Source organism: Peromyscus maniculatus, chromosome 21, assembly GCF_049852395.1.
Source record: "Peromyscus maniculatus bairdii isolate BWxNUB_F1_BW_parent chromosome 21, HU_Pman_BW_mat_3.1, whole genome shotgun sequence".
Taxonomy (NCBI): Eukaryota; Metazoa; Chordata; class Mammalia; order Rodentia; family Cricetidae; genus Peromyscus; species Peromyscus maniculatus.
Window position 1 is genome coordinate 5215709 of NC_134872.1, and position 17464 is coordinate 5233172.

Genomic DNA, 17464 nt, shown 5'->3' on the forward strand with positions numbered 1-17464 from the left:
GAGGCTGAGACCTGTGCAGTGGTGGTCCAGATACCAGCAAGGGAAACGTGTAGCAAGCCAGAGGCTGGGGACGGCTGCGTGGTTAAGAGCACATACTGCTCCTGCAGAGGACCCCAGCTCGGCTCCCGGCCCCCAGGCTGTAAAACTCACCACAGCCTATACTCATAGTCACAAGCACATGCCTACACAATACACATAATTAAATATCGTTTTAAAAATATGTAGCAAGCCAGATATTAGGGTAGAGGAAAAAGAGGAATAAATCCTAGAAGAGGCAAGGCATGGGGGTATAGGTGCAACCTCAGGCAGGGAAGGAGAGAGGGAGCAAGCCTGAAGGAGGGGGGTGGACTCCAAGGGGACTGGGGGACACAGAGCAGGTGAGCAGGGAGTGCAAAGATCCGAGGCAGGGATTGGCTGTTGGGGTCCAGGTAGAGAGACAGGTTACCTCCCCTTGCTATAGCACAGAGACTGGACAAGGCCCCCCGCCATAGCAGGACATAGCTGACTGTGGATGCTGGCCCCAGCCTCTCCAGCTGAGTACAGACAGCGCCAGCCCCTGGGGAAACAGTGCAAAGTGAAACCACGCCCATTCGGCCGGCTGCCTCTGCTGTCCCTCACGGGCATCCTAGGGAACCTCTTCCGGAGACATGGTGGAAGAAGCTGCCTGGTGTTCCAAGGACAACTTTTTTGGGACAGTTGGGTGGCATATCTGGTCTTCTGTCCCTTCTGTTTAGGAGAGGCCGACAGGATAATGGATTTGAGTCTACACGTGTGCTTCAGCGTGGGGATTTTTTGAGCTCAAAGTCAACGGTGTATTAATTAAGGGGAACAGCTGCTACCCAAGTCTTATGATAAATCGGTGACAAATGGCTGTGTTTACCTTGGTGGTGAGTAGAGAGCCTCTGGAAGGTAGCTCAGAGCTCCTAGGTGGATGTCCATGCTGAGGTTTGTGGGGTACAGTCTCCCTCATCCTTCTGATGCTTCTTCAGTGGCCCACTCCAGGAGAGCTGTTCATCACTAAGGATGGCTAGGTCAGCAGCCTGGGGACACTTTGGACAGAGCTTTAGAAACACCCGGGGTTAGGGCTGTAGCTCAGCTGGGAGAATGCTGGCCTAGCAGGCACAAAGCTCTCCCATCAATCCCCAGGACTAGGTAAACACTGCAGGGTGGTGCACACCTGTAATCCCAGCCCTTGGGAGGTGGAGGAGGAAGGTGAGAAGTTCAAGGTCAGCCTGGGCTACCAGAGACCCTGTCTCAAAACCAAAAACAACAAACCCCCTCCCGGGTCACAGCTTTGTCAAGGATGCCTCCAGCCCCCTCCTCTGAGAAACCCCGCGGCCCCATGCTGTCCTCAGAGGCTGGTGCGCTCTCATGGAGAGGCAGGCTGCCATGAGCGCCTGGCTCCGTGGCCTTTTGTTCCCTTTCTGTTGTACTGGCTTCTGCTCTCCCAGCAGCCTCCCAGCCAGAGAGAACCACGGGTTAGCTGTCTCACTACTTCAGACAAAACATGCCCGGGGAAAACCTTCCACGGACAGAGGAGGGCCAGGCAGGCTGGGTCTTCCCGAGTTGTGCTGGGCCCCTCCACCGCTCACCCATTTGTGCAACAGAAGCCTAAGCTCGCATGCCTTGGTGCCAGTGTCCACACAGGCGGGGCCAGGAAGGGGCAAGACCGGCTGTAACTACAGAACATAGCTAGGCTACCTCGTATCTGAGCCGCCAGCCTTGGAGACCCAGAGACGGACGCCTGTGGTGTGTCTATGGTCATCTGGAAGCATCCCCTCGCCAATGCTGTGCCCACCAGCCCATCACTAACGCTGGCCTAGATGTAGGAAGTGTCTCCTTCAAGGGCATTACCAGCTCCATGCAGCTTCCTGGCTCTTCCTTCTAGGGATGCTCAGCACTCCTGGGAACCTTGAGACAGGGGGCTGACAGGCAAGTCAACATAGAACTGGAGCTCTCAACCCACTGGGCTGTGGAGTCCACAGTGACCCTGCAGGATGGGTGCTCATGTGGCTTGAAGCCGCTTATCTGAAGCCCATTGCCAAGGTGGCCCAGCCTTCTCATTACTCACCATCACTTTGGGGAGAAAGGGGGAGCATTACGGACAAAAACCACATCCATTTTCAATAAATACTTTATTTTTCCAGCAGTTCCACCCCAGTACAAAAGCTTCTTCTAGCTGGAGCCTGATCATGAGAACAGGCCCTTGCCACAGGCACCTGCTCAGACCCCAGTCCTGCCGACCACCCGGACACGAGGAAATGAGAGTATTGCTAAACGGAGATGGTGCTTTATTAAGAGAACGGCAACAGGTCCAGAAGGGGCGTCTGTGTCTTCAGGAGGCAGCTGCGCCTCCTGTCCACCCGCCACCCTCCTGTGCTGTGGGTGAGGCCGGCTAGAGTTGCTGGCGAGCCTCCCTCTCAGCTAATGAGACCCCCACTGGGTGTTTGTGGAGCAGGGCCCTCCACGGCACAGCAGGCGAACGGCGCACACTGCTCCCATGCCGCCTGCAGGGGGCAGTGTGCAGCCGCAATGCTGCACCCCACCGGTGCCCTGTTCCAGCTCACCAGCCAGGAGAGGCCTTGTCACAGTAAAAGCGAGGAGGTGAGCCCGGCTGGCCGGAGGCGAAGGTTCCTCCCTGGCTCAGGCCCCACTTCCCATCTGTGAGAAGCACTGAGGCACGGGCAGCTGTGGCTGTCTCTCCAGCTGGCTCTAACCTGCAGCACCTTCCCCTCTGGACAAGGAGGCCCATGCAGCAGCAGCAGGACAGCGTCCTCCCCTCCCCCTCACGCTCCCTGGAAACACTGCAAAGGCACACGGACGGACGAAGCGCTCCCCAGGCCCCTGCTGCCCAGCCCACCACCCGACCCCTTCCCAAGCGAGGGGCTTCCGATCACTGGTTGCTGTCTAGCTGTGTGCGGGACCCCCAGGATTCCAACCACTGCCGTCTTCCCATCCAGGGAGAGCAAGCCTCCTCCCTTTCTGTCAGTGAGACTGGCACAGAGGAGGGTCTCGCCTGTCCTCCCTGCTACTCTAAGGAAGCCCACGTGTCCCAGAACTGAGATCGAGAGGGCAATCAAGGCAGGTGTGAATGAGCACCGAAGGTCTGTGCCCTTGCCCCAGCTGGGTGACCAGGCCAGGCTGGCTGGAACAGGCCCTGTCCTATCGCTCGGAGTCAGAGAAGGAGGAAGGCTTAGTCCATCTCCACACCAGCATGTCCTCCCCAGCCACGCGGTGGGACTCGGTCTGGATCCGGGACTCATTGGAAGCCAGGAATTCCACAGCGCGGTCCCACACTCGCTTCATGCGCCGCCTGCAACGAGAAGGTAGTGCTCAGCAGGCGTCAGGCTGGCACCGGCACCTTCCTTCCCACAGAGGGCCATGTGTCTAGGCTCTGCCCGTGGCAGCACTTATCCAGCAGTGGATGTGTTGGGCACCAACACAACTGTAGAGGGCAGAGTGGGGTGCACCAGGGACTCCACAAGCCTCAGGAAGAGGGAGCTAAGGGGCTGGCAGTGGTGGGCACCCAGGTCCACGTGGGAAGTACACCATGTTGGCTAATCAGAGCATTCCAAATTCATAGCCCTGCGGGGGGGGGGGGGGGCGCGCAAGTGAAGCCTCCGAAGGAGGAGACATGCATCTTCGTGAGTTAGAAGCCAAAGGCCACTCCCTGATCTTCCCTGCTCTGTGGCTCCCCTCCCCAACAAAAAGGTTTCAGGACAGAGTGTGTGCGTGTGCTGTGCGTGTGCGCCCTGCCATATCCTTCCTTTATGGCCCCCGCAGGGCCCTCCCTCCCCTCCAGCACACCTTCCCCACTGCAGGTCTGAGCATGTGGCAGCAAGGCCTGCCGGGAGAGCACAAATGGAGGGAGGCAGGAGGCGGGATGGCCAGGCCAACGCCACACACTCAGAAGAAAACGCTCGAAGGATGAAGATGCCAAGCTTCAGGCCAGGTCCCTGAGGCCGCAGGAAGGAGTGCTCGTCCACATGCAGGGACACATGTGGACAGACCAGGCAGCTGTTCTAATCGGCTCCCTGCAGCTCCTCACATCTCCCCCCAGCCCCAGGCATGCCCTCATCCTGGCAGACCAGAGGTTCACGGACAGACGGCAGCCCACAAGCTCCTGGGGTGGGTGAGCTCCTGGGGTGGGTGAGCCCCTGGGGTGGGTGAGCTCTTGGGGTGGGTGAGCCCCTGGGGTGGGTGAGCTCCTGGGGTGGGTGTGCTCCTGGGGTGGGTGCGCTCCTGGGAGCGCTCAGACGGCTAGGGTCAGCTATGCACCGAGCAAGCCTGTGACGTGGGGGACGTGGCCGCAGTCAGGGTGCCAGGCCAGCTCTTGTGTTCAGACAGCTACTCTCTAGTGCTTATGGGACTAGAACTAGCATAGCAAACTTCAAGGCCACCTCCTCAGCACCTGTCCCCTTTCCAAGGCCCCAGCACTGCCCAGTGTCACGCGGTTCCCTATGCTTCCTTCTCCTACTGTCTTCCACTTCACAGTACACAGTAAGGGATCAATACATGTGTGGAAATGGATGGATGGATTCAGGGCAGCCCACTGGAGGCAGTGGAATCCCACTGCAGGGGAGAGAAGCTTGAAAGGCTGGTTATACAACTCCTGGCAGGGCCAGGAACTAGGCAGAAGTCTGGGTGCAGCAAATGGCTTCCCCGAGAGACGGAGAACCTGGTGTCACCGGAGGACCCACAGGCTGACCTCTCAGAGCAGCAGTGGCCTCCTGTGGGCGGGGACTCCCTGCCTGCAGCCTGCGGGGAGATGAACCCAGCAGCTGCCAAATGCATGCATGCTGCTGGAGAGCAGCCAGGACTCTGTTCACCAGAAAAGTGTGCTGCCACTAAATCCTGCAAGCTAATCCACCAAGATTATTGGTTCAAGGCCTGCCTGGGCTACAAAGTGAAATTCTGTTTCAATGAAACAAAACGAGACAAAACCCCCAGACCTGCACATGCTCTCCTCTTCCAATCCCCTGGCTGCACAGAAGGGTGATACGGAGACAGGGACTGGTGGTAGCGACACAGAATGCTACCCCAGCACTCTTGAGTGAGTCCCTCTACTTCCCAGGGCCTGGGCTTCCTTGCCCATACATGCCCACCCCACCCCCCAACTGTTCTCAGGTCTGTGGGCTTGGTGAGACCAGGAGAGTGAGTGTGTCTGGGGAGGCCACATAAGCACAGGGGAAGTGTAACCTCTGAGCACCACATGGCAGGTGACAGTCAGCTAGAGAACAGCCTAGTCTCCTCTGCGGGGATGCACTGTGCTGAGAGCAGGGGGGACCCTGTTGGGTGCCCCATCCACCCTACGAGGTGTACGGCTTCAGGGTCATGGTCACAGGCCCTGAAAAGCTCCTTCTGTCTCCCTGCCAGTGACCAACTCAGAGACAAACTGAGGCTGGCCCACGGAACCCCAAGAGGAGTGTGCCCAAAGGCTGCTGGGAGGTTTTCTCTTGCTCGGAATATAGCGCCTGCAAGTTCCCTTCTCCTGCCAGCTGTGATGAGGCAGACGCTGCTGTTGGCCTCCATCTTACAAACACGAGGTCCTGCTAACGTGTCCACGAGGAGGGACTCACAGGAACAGGAGACCCCCTGTGGCTGGAACCACTGAGGGGACCGGGACTCAGCCTCGGCATGGCGGCTAGTGCCCACACCAGCACACTCTGCAGAGGAGTGGCTGATGCCCCTGGTCCTCCTGTCTAGCTCTCTGCCACTAGTCAGGCTGGCAGCAGGGGCCAGGCAGTAGTTCCCAGGCGGCTAGGCAAAATGATCCTCACGGTCTGCTGATGCTATGTTCTGGGCTCCCTCCCATGGGTCTCAGTGGGTCACCCCAGCCACCCCCAGGAGCAGGACTCACCGACTCTGTGGGGGGATCAGGGTGTCTCGCACGTGGAGGATGCCCACATATGGGTAGCGCTCCATGTCCTGCTCCCAGTCCACATAGTGATCCTGGACCACATCTATGGGAGAGAGTGAAGCGGTCAGCAGCAACCCGGCAGGCTGAGCACCCTTCCACCAGGGACACGCACCTATAATCTTCTTCACCATCTCGTACATGGCCTGCTCTTCCTCTTCTAGCTTTCGCCATCGGTACTTCAGGAGAATCAGGAGGCCCCACAGGAAGGCCAGGCCTGGAACACAATAGAAGTCACCTACTCAGCAAGGACAGGCTACAGAGTGATGACCTGTCTCCAGCTCCTGTCACCTGGTGTCCCAGGTACCCAGACCTCAGGCTATCCCAAACTCACACCACCATCCCCTTACAGGCTGGAGTCTGCTGCACACAGATATACATGCTAAGCCTGTACTTTGAGATGCTGCCGTTGGTAACAACCCAAGAGCTCAGCATGGGGGAGGCACTGCACAAGGCGGCTCTGACCCACTGCTGGCTGTCCTCAAGGCTGCCATCTCCACGCCCCAGCCTTCTCCTTGCTGTCGGAAGGAGACAAGCCGGCTCGCCTTTCTTTCTGCAATCTGCATCCTCTCTGCTTTTACCCATCTCTGCAGATGCTGGCAGTTTTCTGGAGTAAAATTAGGCCAAGATCCCACGTCACCTCCTGCGTGGAGCAGGTCTGAGCACTGGGAGCCTGACTGGGCCAATGGAGGCAGCAGAGGCTGACTCTCACAGGCCCACCCCTCTCAGGGAGGCTGACAGTCCCTGCCCTATGCCAAGGACATTTCTGGTTACACTACAGATCCAGCCACCAGTCTGCAAGGGTAAAGACACGCAGGGCAGAGGCCGTCCTGTTCATCTCCTGCTTTGTTAGCTAGCCCCCAGGTGCATGAGGCCCAATGGTCTCTTTGGTGCCTGACTCATTCCTCACGCCCAGGCAGCCACTGAGCTGGGCTGCTGGCAAGCGGCAGGCTGGGAAGGGACGGGAGAGCCTGGCAGGCAGCGAGGACTTACACCAGAAGAAGATGAGCACGTGGGTGACAGCGGTGAGCAGGGCACGGCTCAGGCGGCAGCCGACGCCCATCCGGGGACGGGCAGACTCCAGGCAAACCACCTGGTCCACCGTGGTCACCAGCTCAGACGGGTCTTCCCCTTTCAACCTGAAACAAGACATGGGGCTGTAAACAGGCTGCGGTCTGAGCCCCACTTCAGCCTGGAGGCGAGGACATGGAGGGGGGGCTGGAGGTCTCCACTTGCTCAGAGCAGCCTGCTTATCCTGGCTGTGCTCCTTGCTGCAATTTCCCACACTGGCTACTTAGAAAGAAGGAAGCTTTAAAGATGGCAGCAAGCTTGAACCCCTGCCGCTGAAGTGGCGTCCCCCTCTGTCCCCCTCTGCCGGGTCTTTGACAGCCTCTCTCAGCATGCAGAAGATTAAGCTGTAAATTGGATTCCCACCTCCCAGCATAGAGAAATGGAAATGTTTACTGAATCCCTGGCTTTGCAAGAGCGTGGCAAGAACTGAAAGACAGAGCCTGGGAGGCTGCACTTTTCTTCGGTGAGGAACAGGAGCAAACGCTGCGTAAAGATCAGGGGGCGCTAATGAAGCCCATGGCAACTGGGAACCACCAGGCTGTCAGTGACCAGACCCCTGCCACCAGGACTGCAGCGAAGTGGTCGGGAAGGCAATGTGAGGACCTGCAGGCAGGGATGCCGGTGCCCACACCATGCTCTGCAATGGCTGCTATGTGACGCCCCATTCCCTGTGCCCCATTTTCAACACTGGCTGTCTGAGCTCCCTCGGCTCCCCTCCCAGCTGCCTTCCCCAGCAGGAAAAGGCAAGTGTCATCATTCTTCTGTGTTGGCAGCTCCAGTGAGTGCTGCGGAGGGGAAAATCCGTATTCTCCTCTGCCTTTCTCAACACAGGAAAATCGCTCAGCCGCTCAGGGCAGCTGCTTTTAAGCCATCGGATCTTAATCGTGCCATGCATCCAGTTACCGAGCTTTAGGCCAAGCCGCCCAAGGGGCTGCGCTGGATGCACTGTGATGGAATTAGTAATTTGGGTGGATTAGAGAAAAAGAGAACAAAACCCTCGAGTGTGTGTTAATATCAGGAGCTGGAACTGGAACCGAGGTTCTGACAAAGAGCTACGGAAGGGACGGTGAGGTTCCACGCCTTCCTTCGCAGGGCTGCTTGGCACAGGTGGGGACGCCTTCCCGGCCACTCTTCCCGAATAGGGCCGCTATCTCCGCTAACAGTGCTGGCCAGCAATGGAAAGTCAGGGAAACTGCCTGGTCAGGAGAGAATCCAGCGCTTCCCCAGACATTTCCAAACTGAGTAAAACCAACGCACAGAACATCTCCTTCCCTGGCGAGTTGGCAGGGGCAGCTACCTGAGGAAGGCCTGGCAGGGTCAGCAGGCTCGCACCCCAACACCTGAACTGGCAGGGTCAGCAGGCTCGCACCCCAGCACCTGGACTGGCAGGGTCAGCAGGCTCGCACCCCAACACCTGGACTGGCAGGGTCAGCAGGCTCGCACCCCAGCACCTGGACTGGCAGGGTCAGCAGGCTTGTACCCCAACACCTGGACTGGCAGGGTCAGCAGGCTCGCACCCCAACACCTGGCCTGGCAGGGTCAGCAGGCTCGCACCCCAACACCTGGCCTGGCAGGGTCAGCAGGCTTGCACCCCAACACCTGGCCTGGCAGGGTCAGCAGGCTTGCACCCCAGCACCTGGACTGGCAGGGTCAGCAGGCTTGCACCCCAGCACCTGGCCTGGCAGGGTCAGCAGGCTCACACCCCAGCACCTGGACTGGCAGGGTCAGCAGGCTTGCACCCCAACACCTGGACTGGCAGGGTCAGCAGGCTTGCACCCCAGCACCTGGACTGGCAGGGTCAGCAGGCTCACACCCCAGCACCTGGACTGGCAGGGTCAGCAGGCTCGCACCCCAGCACCTGGACTGGCAGGGTCAGCAGGCTCGCACCCCAACACCTGGCCTGGCAGTGCTGCTCTCTGGTCTGCAGCCTGGGTATCGAGGGAGTCAGCACGCGGGGAGGGCAGCGGCAGTTCAGCTCCCGTGACAACTGCCGACACTCACCAGATGCCCACGTCCTTGTTGCTGCTCAGTATCCAGGTCAGCGCGGCCTCAAACCTTGCGGAGGGGCTGCTGGTCACGTTCTGTGGGGTGGAGACGGGGTTTAGCCCTGCCTCGGGCACTGCTGGCAGGACGTTATTCGGAGGCCGGACTGCCAAAGCCTCTCCTGTGTCCCCCACATGCCCCACGCACAGCAAACAGGCAGGGAGGGCAAGCTGGGGCGAGGAGAGCTAGGAAGAGGCTGATGCAAAGCTCAGCAGGAGAACAATGCAGGTCTGCGGGCAGCAAGAAAGGCAGAGGCAGAGGCGGCAGCAGCAGCAGCAGCAGCAGCAGCAGCAGCAGCAGCCAGCGAGCACGCACAGCTGGCACCAGCGGAGATGGGGAACGAGAAACAGCGCCAGGGTTGGAGCAGACGACAACCAGTGACAGCTGTGCGGCCTCAGAAACCCCCTGGCCTCTCTTTCCTCAGTTTCCTCATCTATGAAGTGAAACTGAACTACACAGCCCTTCAGGCCCTGTAAATCCTCAAGCTCCATAACTACCATGGGAGAGAGGACACGGGCCTCCCGCTGTGCAGAGAGAAGGGGCGGGCCTGAGGACCCTTTGAGGTCCTCTGAAGGACGGGCTGCCGGCCATGGCCATTCAGCTGGTGAAGGGGCCTCAGGTCGGACCAGATCACCTGCCCCCACTCAGCAGGGCCAGCCTGGGGCACGGTCCCTCCACAGGAACCCATGGCTCCTCTAAATTAAAAGAAAGAAAACCAAAAGCCACAAAGCAAATACAAAACAAAAAGGGAAGAAAAACAAAACAAAACAAAAAACCTGCAGGGCTCGGCAAATCAATCGGAAGCTGCGGCCTTGCAGGGGGAGCAGCCTGCATCCTACTCACAGCTATGTATTCCTGAGCCTCCAGAACAGGGATGCATTTGCTTTTCAGCTTCTCCGGATTGCCACATTCAAAATTACCTAGGAAGGAGGAAAAAAAAAGAGAGAGAGAGAGAGACATTCAAACACAGAGGTGAAAAAAAAAAAAATCACACTGAAATGGCCTAAAAATACGGTGAGAATCAAGCCATCAGCTATAATCAGGAGCATGTGGCCCAGCGGCACCCAGCTTCTGTGGGGCATCTTCACTCTGCAGCAAGATCAAAAGCCACTTAGCTTGGATCGATTCCAGATCATTAAAACCTGACCTGCAAAGCAGGGCAGCGATTTGCATTAAATGACTGAAAAGCTGCCCAATGCCAAAGTCTGTTTGCGGCTGATCCCTAGAAGGATCAGACAGAGAGCTGCGGAAGGTACCGGAGTAGCTCTATAAATATACACAGCCTGGGAAAAAAGAAAGGCAGGAGGCCGGCCACCAGACACTCTGATCCGGACACACGCTGGAACCTGGAAGCCAAGCCCATTGTTAGAGAGATCCTGGGGAGGGATGTCCAGAAGGGACCCAGGGAAGATGAGACGTCTGTGGGGTGTCAGCTGATAGGCCAAGGGCAGCTCCTCTAAGCTCCACCCTGTCCTGTCAGCCTTCGCGGCCTGGGCTGAAGACCACCTCTTGAGACGCCCCCAGTAGACCTCAGCCTGCTGCGGCTGTTAGTCCTCCTGTACAGGGTTTCCTGCCAGGCCCTGCAGGGACAGCCCAGGGTGAGGCACATACAAGGTAGTCACTCATGCACAGCCTCCCCTGGGGGCTCAGCCGGGCTCAGTGTGTGTGTGTGGGGTGTGTGTGTGTGTGTGTGTGTGTGTGTGTGTGTGGTGTGGCTCGCACTGGGCAGAGAGGGGCAGTTTTTGACTGGTCCTTCAAATCAGCCAAATCCTCCTACTTCAACACTGCTCTTAGCCCTGTGTTTTCTGAGGCCAAGGCAGCTTCTTTGGTCCTCCTGCCATACCTGGATTAGTCTGGCCCTGGCTGGGCACCTCAACGGCCTCCTGATTGGTTTCTTCTGTCCCCTTTCCATCTCAGAGCTTTGCCAATGAGGCTTAACGATGATTCTGCTTCAATGACACAGCATCGCTCAGTTGCTGGGCACATGCCCTCTCGGCAGCTGGCTCTCACTCAGCATGTCACTCCCTGGCCTGCTAGAACGGGCTGTGGCCGGGCACCCACACTTCCTGACATTGCTTCCTCTTCTCTTGCCCATTACTGCCAGTCATTTTCGTGCCCTTGCCTGCATGCCTGCACTCAGGCCGACCTGTGCTGGCACAGTGCTTTCCTGACCACTGTGGCACTGTGTGTCACCATGCTTCCTGCAGTGTGGCCCACTGTCATGTTAGACCACAAGCAGCCACTTCATTCCCTACCAGGGCCAGGACAATACCCAGCCACAGTTCATCTCTAAAGGGATAAAGGGGTGTAGCTCACATTTCCTATCAGTCTCTGAACTTCAGCCCTTGCCTTGCCAAGGCCCTTGATGGCATCAGCCAGGTCCAAATTGGGCAGGTGGAATGGAGGACAGGAACTCAGAACTAGTGTGGAACAGAGTAGCTCTACCCCAGGCTGCCCACAGACCACCCGGGCCCTTCCTACAAACAAGAGGGAGACCCGGGACCAGTGCCTCGGGTCCAGGGGACTTCCAAGGCCTGGTCCCTTCCAACCAACACAAGGCCCCAAAACATGGCGGGACAGAGTCTCGTACCTGCCGAGAGGCCCATGTGTTTGTGGACCTAGAGCCTCTAGGGAAAAGGGAGGTCCAGGCCTGTACTGCACGCCCCCAAGGCGTGGCATGATGAGCTGGAGTGGCGGGTGGGAAACTGGGTCTTGGCAGTGCTGGGCTGTCTTGGCCAGACTGACGGGGCACTGCGGTGCCTGGTGGTACTCACCTGCTTGGATGGCCAGGAAGTTGTACAGCTCATGCAACAGCTCCAGCAAGGCCGCCTTCTGCTTGGCCTGACAGAACTGAAAGGCAGGGGGACAGTCAAGGGTCTGTCTGTGGCCGCAGCCACACTGCCACATCCATCCGGACAGCAAGGAACATCTCTAAATTTTAGGGGCTTTCTTTTTTGTTTGTTGAGACAGTCTCATGTAGACCAGGCTGGCCATGAGCTGGTTATGTAGCTAAGGATGATCTTTAAGCCTGCTCCTCCTGTCTCCAGCTGGTGAGCGCCAGGATTACAGGCCTGTGCCACCATGCCCGCTTTATGCAGTGCTAGAGCCACATGTCCAGCGCCCCCTCCTCGTTCCATAGGAGAGAAATACACCTGCAGAGGGCTGGCAGGGAGAGGGAGGGAGTGATTGGTTCTGGGGCATAAAGACAGCACAGTGACAAGGGATGGCCGCCATGGCTCCAGCATGACTTCCTGTGAAGAAGAGCAAGGGATGGTAGCCCAGCTTGCAGACACTGGAGGGTTCTGCAGAGAATTCAGTGACTGCAGGAGGTGTAAGGCCGTGCCTGAGGGGGGCTGCAGTGGGGACTCCATGTGAGCCCACATATAAAGCACAGGACAGACGGTACCAGACAGAAGATGGCCTGCTTAAGACAACACACCCACTCCCAGTCTGTCCCTACTTTCTCCACAGCAGAGGCAAAAAGAAAAATAGTATCAGAATTCTGCTGCCAACAAGACTAACTTACCTGATACTTAAATACTTGTCTGGACTTGGGGTGAGCCAGGCCACCCAAAGGAAACTAGCAAGAAACCTCACTGGGGCCAAAAAAGATGCCCCTGCCTGCCTGCTCCTGGGCCCACCTGCCACGAAGGCCAGGGGTGTCCAAAGCGGACAGAAAATGAATCTCGTGCAGCTGTGGCCCAGATCTGCTGTCCCCTCACAGATGTGGGTGGGTTGGCTACAAATCTGCAGTGTCTAGAGTCCAAAGCCCAGCGCTCCAGGCACTGAGGGGAACAGCTCCGCACAGCCCAGCGGGACCTGCAGGTGGTGTCTGGGCTCACAGAAGGCCAGGAGCCCACGTGCCCTTCACCTGAGGTCCACCATGTCGGTAGATCATGTAGGACTGGAAGGGAGCCTTAGTGAACTCAGTGGCAGACAAGAGAGCAGGGGTGCTGTGGAAAGCTCTTGCTCGTGTTTCTGCGTCTGTCCCTCTCTCTGGCTGCCTGCTTCTGGAGCACACTATAATCATCAGCCCAGCTTTATGATGGAGAGCAGATTAAACTTATTATGAGCCTGGCTTTGCAGAACAATTGGGAAGCAAAAATGCTTGGTGGATGACAGCAATAAAGAAATGTCGTAAACCAGCCGCAAACAGGACACATCAGAAGCCAAGGAAATAAAACCAGGGGATCTGCAGCAGGCTGCCCTCCATTAACAAGGGGGAGGGGCAACACAGGCTGTCCTTTCTTTGCTAGCCCCTGGCCTCGGAGGCCTGGCACCCACACTTAATAATTAGAGCGCTAAGTCATGCCCTCTGGCAGCACACGCCTCCTCCTGGTAGGATTTATGACTTGAAAATTTACCGCCTCATATCTTCCTCAGACTATCACCAGAACCGGCTTCCTGGCTGTGCATTAATGCTGCTCACATGATTCATACGCTGAGGGCCACTCACCTTCCCCAAACATTATTTGTGGGGAATGTGAGGGCTTCATAAAACAAACCGAAACATCGGCTAAGAGGCCTAATTTCCCTCACCTGGCCCCTGATGTGTCAGATCAGAAATCAGAACGCTGTCAGAAAGACAGATGTGCACAGAGAAGAGGCAAACCTAAGACTGGCTTATCAGCGGTCGACACGGGCAGCCCTGCGTGCCGCACAGCGGGCGGAGAGGTGCTCCCCAACTCCCAACTCCCTGGGCTGACTCAGGCAGAAAATCAAAGGCCTCAGATGCTCCCACTGATGGAGGAACATCTGTAAGAAGGCCAGGGCTGGCTCTGAGGAGCTCAGTCCTCCATATTTCAAGTACTGCTTTGCTCCCAGAATTAAGTCTGACACAAACACCATGGAACACGATGTGAATCCAGTACGTTCTGGGACACTCTCCCTGAAAATGATCCTATCATGATCTGGGAAAGTTTACCTCTGGGTGGAGGCTTGAGTCCTCAAAAGAGTAAAAAAAGCAGAGAAAACTTACCTCATCTGTTTTTCTCTCACAGTCCACCGGCAATAATTTCACTGAGACCAAGAAAAGAAAGACAGAGATTAGAAGTGGGACGGAGGAAAAGACAAGAGAGACTTCTCAAAATCCAGGGGAAGTAAAACTCGGCTGACACGAAGGTAGAGGCTGGAAGATGCCGCCTCACACTAACACTGTACAGTATGGACAGTGAGAGCCAAGGGTTTCCCATGCTGGATCAGGACACTGACAGCTGGGGCCTTGTTCCAGTGCAAATGAGCCCCACAGGTTCCGGGCAGTTTAACCTCTAGGCACCCATTTCTGCACCTGTGACATGGGATCCCGTGGGCCTTCCTAAAAGGGATGTCCACAGTGTAATCCAGCACTCAGAAGGCTAAGGAAGGAGCTGCAGTCTGAGGTCAGTCTGGCCTACAGAGAGGATGTTGTCTCAAGAAACAAAAAAACGGGCTGGAGAGGTGGCTCCATGCACTGGAGCACTGGCTGCTCTTCCAGAGGACCTGGGTTTGATTCCCAGCACCCACATGGCAGCTTACAACCATCTGTAACTCTAGTTCTAGAGAACCCAACGTCCTCTTCTGGCCTCCTTGGGCACTGCACACATGTGGTGCAGAGCACATGTAGGCAAACACCCATACACATAAAACCACAAATGCCCTCCCTGCTTAACTCAGAGTTAGGCTCAAGACAGCATACAGGAAAGTCTTAGGAGCTGTAAACGACGGTATGTCAAGTAATAGTTAATCCCGTTATGGGAGGTAATTCTAGGAAATCCTGGCTATGTATTCCCAAAGCCTGTCTTAAATCACCTTAAGCAATAAGCAACACAACGCTATGTGATTTCCCCTGAATGGTCACAGCCCAGGACAGGTCAGTGGCACTCAGCTTGGCTAATCTCTACCAGGCCCATAAACTATCTCCAGCAGTGCAGCAGTCATTGGGGTTAGCATGGCCAACAGACTTGTACACACCCAAACATCCAATTATCACAACCCCTGACATGACACAGTGAGTCAGCTTTTCCCTGTATTTCAGCCATTCCTGCTAGGCGTGGGAAGAGGTGACCTTGACAGAAGGCTGGCGACAGTATTAACTACCTTCATGCTTTGCAAAGAATATTAGCAACTGGAGAACTGAAGTGTCATTGTATACCTAAATTTGTAACAAAATGATCTGAGTCTGGTGACTCAGGTCTATAATTCGAGCTAGGGGAAGCTAAGGCAAAATCATAGGTTCAAAGCCATCCAGAACCACAGAGTGAGTTCAAGACCAGCCTAGGTAACTTAGGGAGGCCCTGCTTCAAAACAGTTTTCAAAAGTCAGCTAGAGAGTGTAGCTCGGTGGTAACATGCTTGTCTAACGTATGTGAGACCCTAAATATAATCCCTAGAGCAGAGGAGGAAATTATCATGAAAATGGAGTGCTTTTTTTGTTCTTTTGTTAGAACCAAGAGTAACAGGCAAAATCCCATTTTGGGAAACACCAATCCTCAGCTATTCAGGAGAACTGTCTCCTGCATCCCTCAAGGGATGTGGAGTCATGTAACTGAGTGTGGGCAGCATGTCTGCTAAGCGGCCTGACTCACAGGCCCTCTCCCAGCACAGCCTGGGGGTGCTGCCAGCAGCCTTAGGCACCCCATTGTTATCCGTTTAAGCTCAAAAAATTCTCCCACACCTGTGCCACAGGCAGGGCGAGAACCCTTTTGACGAAGCAGACTGGGTTGTTCGGTGCTACAAAGCTAAGACCACAACCAGGCACTCCTAGAAGGCCAGGGGGCTCTCTGGAGCCTTCGAAGCGGCTGTCAAGTGTGAGCAGGCGGTCAAGAGGGAAGAAAACCAGAGGGGCAAGGGGTGGGCCTGTCTGTCGAGAGGAGGTGTGCAGCTTTCCAGGGGCTGTGAAGGACTCGGCCTGCTCCTAGCAGAGGCTGAAAGGGAGACACGAGCAGGGAGGGAAGCAGAGAAGAGGATAAAGTGGAGGCACAAGGTACTGAGCTGCCGGAAGGAGGAGAGTGGGAGTCCGGAGGTGAGAGGCAGTCGGAGGCTGCCAGGGCGCGAGAGCGCGCTGCGGGCTCCGCGGGCCCGGGGGTCCGGTCGCACGCCCGTGCCCCGGGGCCCTCCCCTGCGCCGGCCCGGGACGTACTGTTGTCCTCCGCCTCCTGCGGCGCCGAGGGCTTGCCCATCTTCACCCAAAGGATGCCCAGGAAGACGAGCAGCAGCCCCAGGCTGGCCCAGAGCAGAAGGCGAGACAGGCAGCGCTCCAGCCGCCGGCCCGCCTCGGGTCGGGCCCGCCCCGCGCCCGCCGAGCCCGTCCGCGCGGCCTTCGGGCCGGGGCGCGCGGCGGCGCCGAGGAGCGCGGAAGGCGGCCGCGCAGGGGCCGAGGACGGGGCCCACCAGTGGCGGCCCGGGCCCGGGGCGGCCCTGTCGGGCGTCCGGCCATCCTCGTCCTCCTCGGAGCTGCCCCGGACCGAGGCGCGGCGCCGCAGCGGCCCGGGGCGGGCGGGGTAGGCGAGGCCGCGGCTTCCGGCCCAGGGAGGGGCGGGGGCCCCCAAGTCGCCATAAGGCCCCGAGGAGTTGGGGGCCGCGCTCGAAGCCGGCGGCGAGGGCCCGGGCTCCGCCCGCAGAAAGGACGCGGCGGGCCGCGCGCGCAGCGGCGCTTCCTCGCGTAGCCGGGCCTCCTCCCGCAGCCGCTCGGGGCCCCGAGGCCGGGCCTCCTCCCGCAGCCGCTCGTGGTCGCGCAGCCGGGCCTCGCCCCGCAGGCGGCGCAGCTTGTTGCGGTAGACGTCCCGAGTGGTGTCGGTGATGGGGCCTGGCTGGAAGCCCAGGGCCTGCAGCTCCCGCCGCAGCTCCAGGTCCGACAGGCCGGCCATGGCCAGGACACCGCCCCCTCGCCCGCCCCCGGCGCGCACCGCACCCGGAACTGCTCCCGCCGGCAGCCGCGGCAGAGCGGGCGGGGCCGCGCGCCATGATGGGAAGGTCGAGTTCGGACGCCATATTGGGGAGGGCGGCGCCTGGCGGATATTTCCGCCATGATGAGAAGGTCTGGCTCGGCCTAGCGCCGCCATGTTGATGAGGTCCAAGAATTGGGTTGGTTATTTTTTGGGGTGTTTTCAGCTCTTCCCCCGCCCGCTAGTTTTCCTTTGTTTGTTAGACCTAGCGGTATTTATCTTTGATCCTAACGTAGTGCTAATGTGTAGTAGATGTTCAATAAAATGTTGATTTATTTAATGGGTGAGCTTCTCAGTAGTGTAAGAAAGCCATTGCCAATAGTAGAAATCATGATCACTCGCCAGTCTCGGGGTGGGGGTGGGGGGCTGTGTGTGATTGGGCTTGATTTGGGTGGTGGAGTATGTGCCAGGCATGCTGAGGCCTTATCTTGACTGTTTCAGGCCACCTTCAGATATGCATTTGGTCAACAATGAACACCAAGAGTGTGTACCCTGGGGCTGGAGAGATGGCT

General features: G+C 57.6%; 1 protein-coding gene across 1 annotated transcript; it reads right to left on the reverse strand.

Annotated features, from left to right (window-relative positions):
- Positions 1-2116: 2116 nt before the first annotated feature.
- Positions 2117-16910, reverse strand: Lemd2 (LEM domain nuclear envelope protein 2). The gene is made up of 9 exons (XM_006996592.4): positions 16148-16910; positions 14010-14050; positions 11806-11881; positions 9875-9951; positions 8990-9069; positions 6911-7056; positions 6033-6134; positions 5861-5963; positions 2117-3313 (listed from the first exon to the last, which is right to left on the reverse strand). Exons 1-9 carry the CDS (start codon positions 16872-16874, stop codon positions 3163-3165), a joined length of 1503 nt encoding a protein of 500 aa, XP_006996654.2. The 5' UTR covers positions 16875-16910; the 3' UTR covers positions 2117-3162.
- Positions 16911-17464: the final 554 nt, after the last annotated feature.

Coding starts and splice junctions, on each gene's coding strand:
- Lemd2 (XM_006996592.4), bottom strand. CDS start 16,874: ATGGCCGGCCTGTCGGACCTGGAGCTGCGGCGGGAGCTGCAGGCCCTG. Junction 14,051..16,147: donor GCAGGAGGCGGAGGACAACA/GTACGTCCCGGG, acceptor TCTTGGTCTCAG/TGAAATTATTGCCGGTGGAC. Junction 9,070..9,874: donor AGGCTCAGGAATACATAGCT/GTGAGTAGGATG, acceptor TCCACCCCACAG/AACGTGACCAGCAGCCCCTC.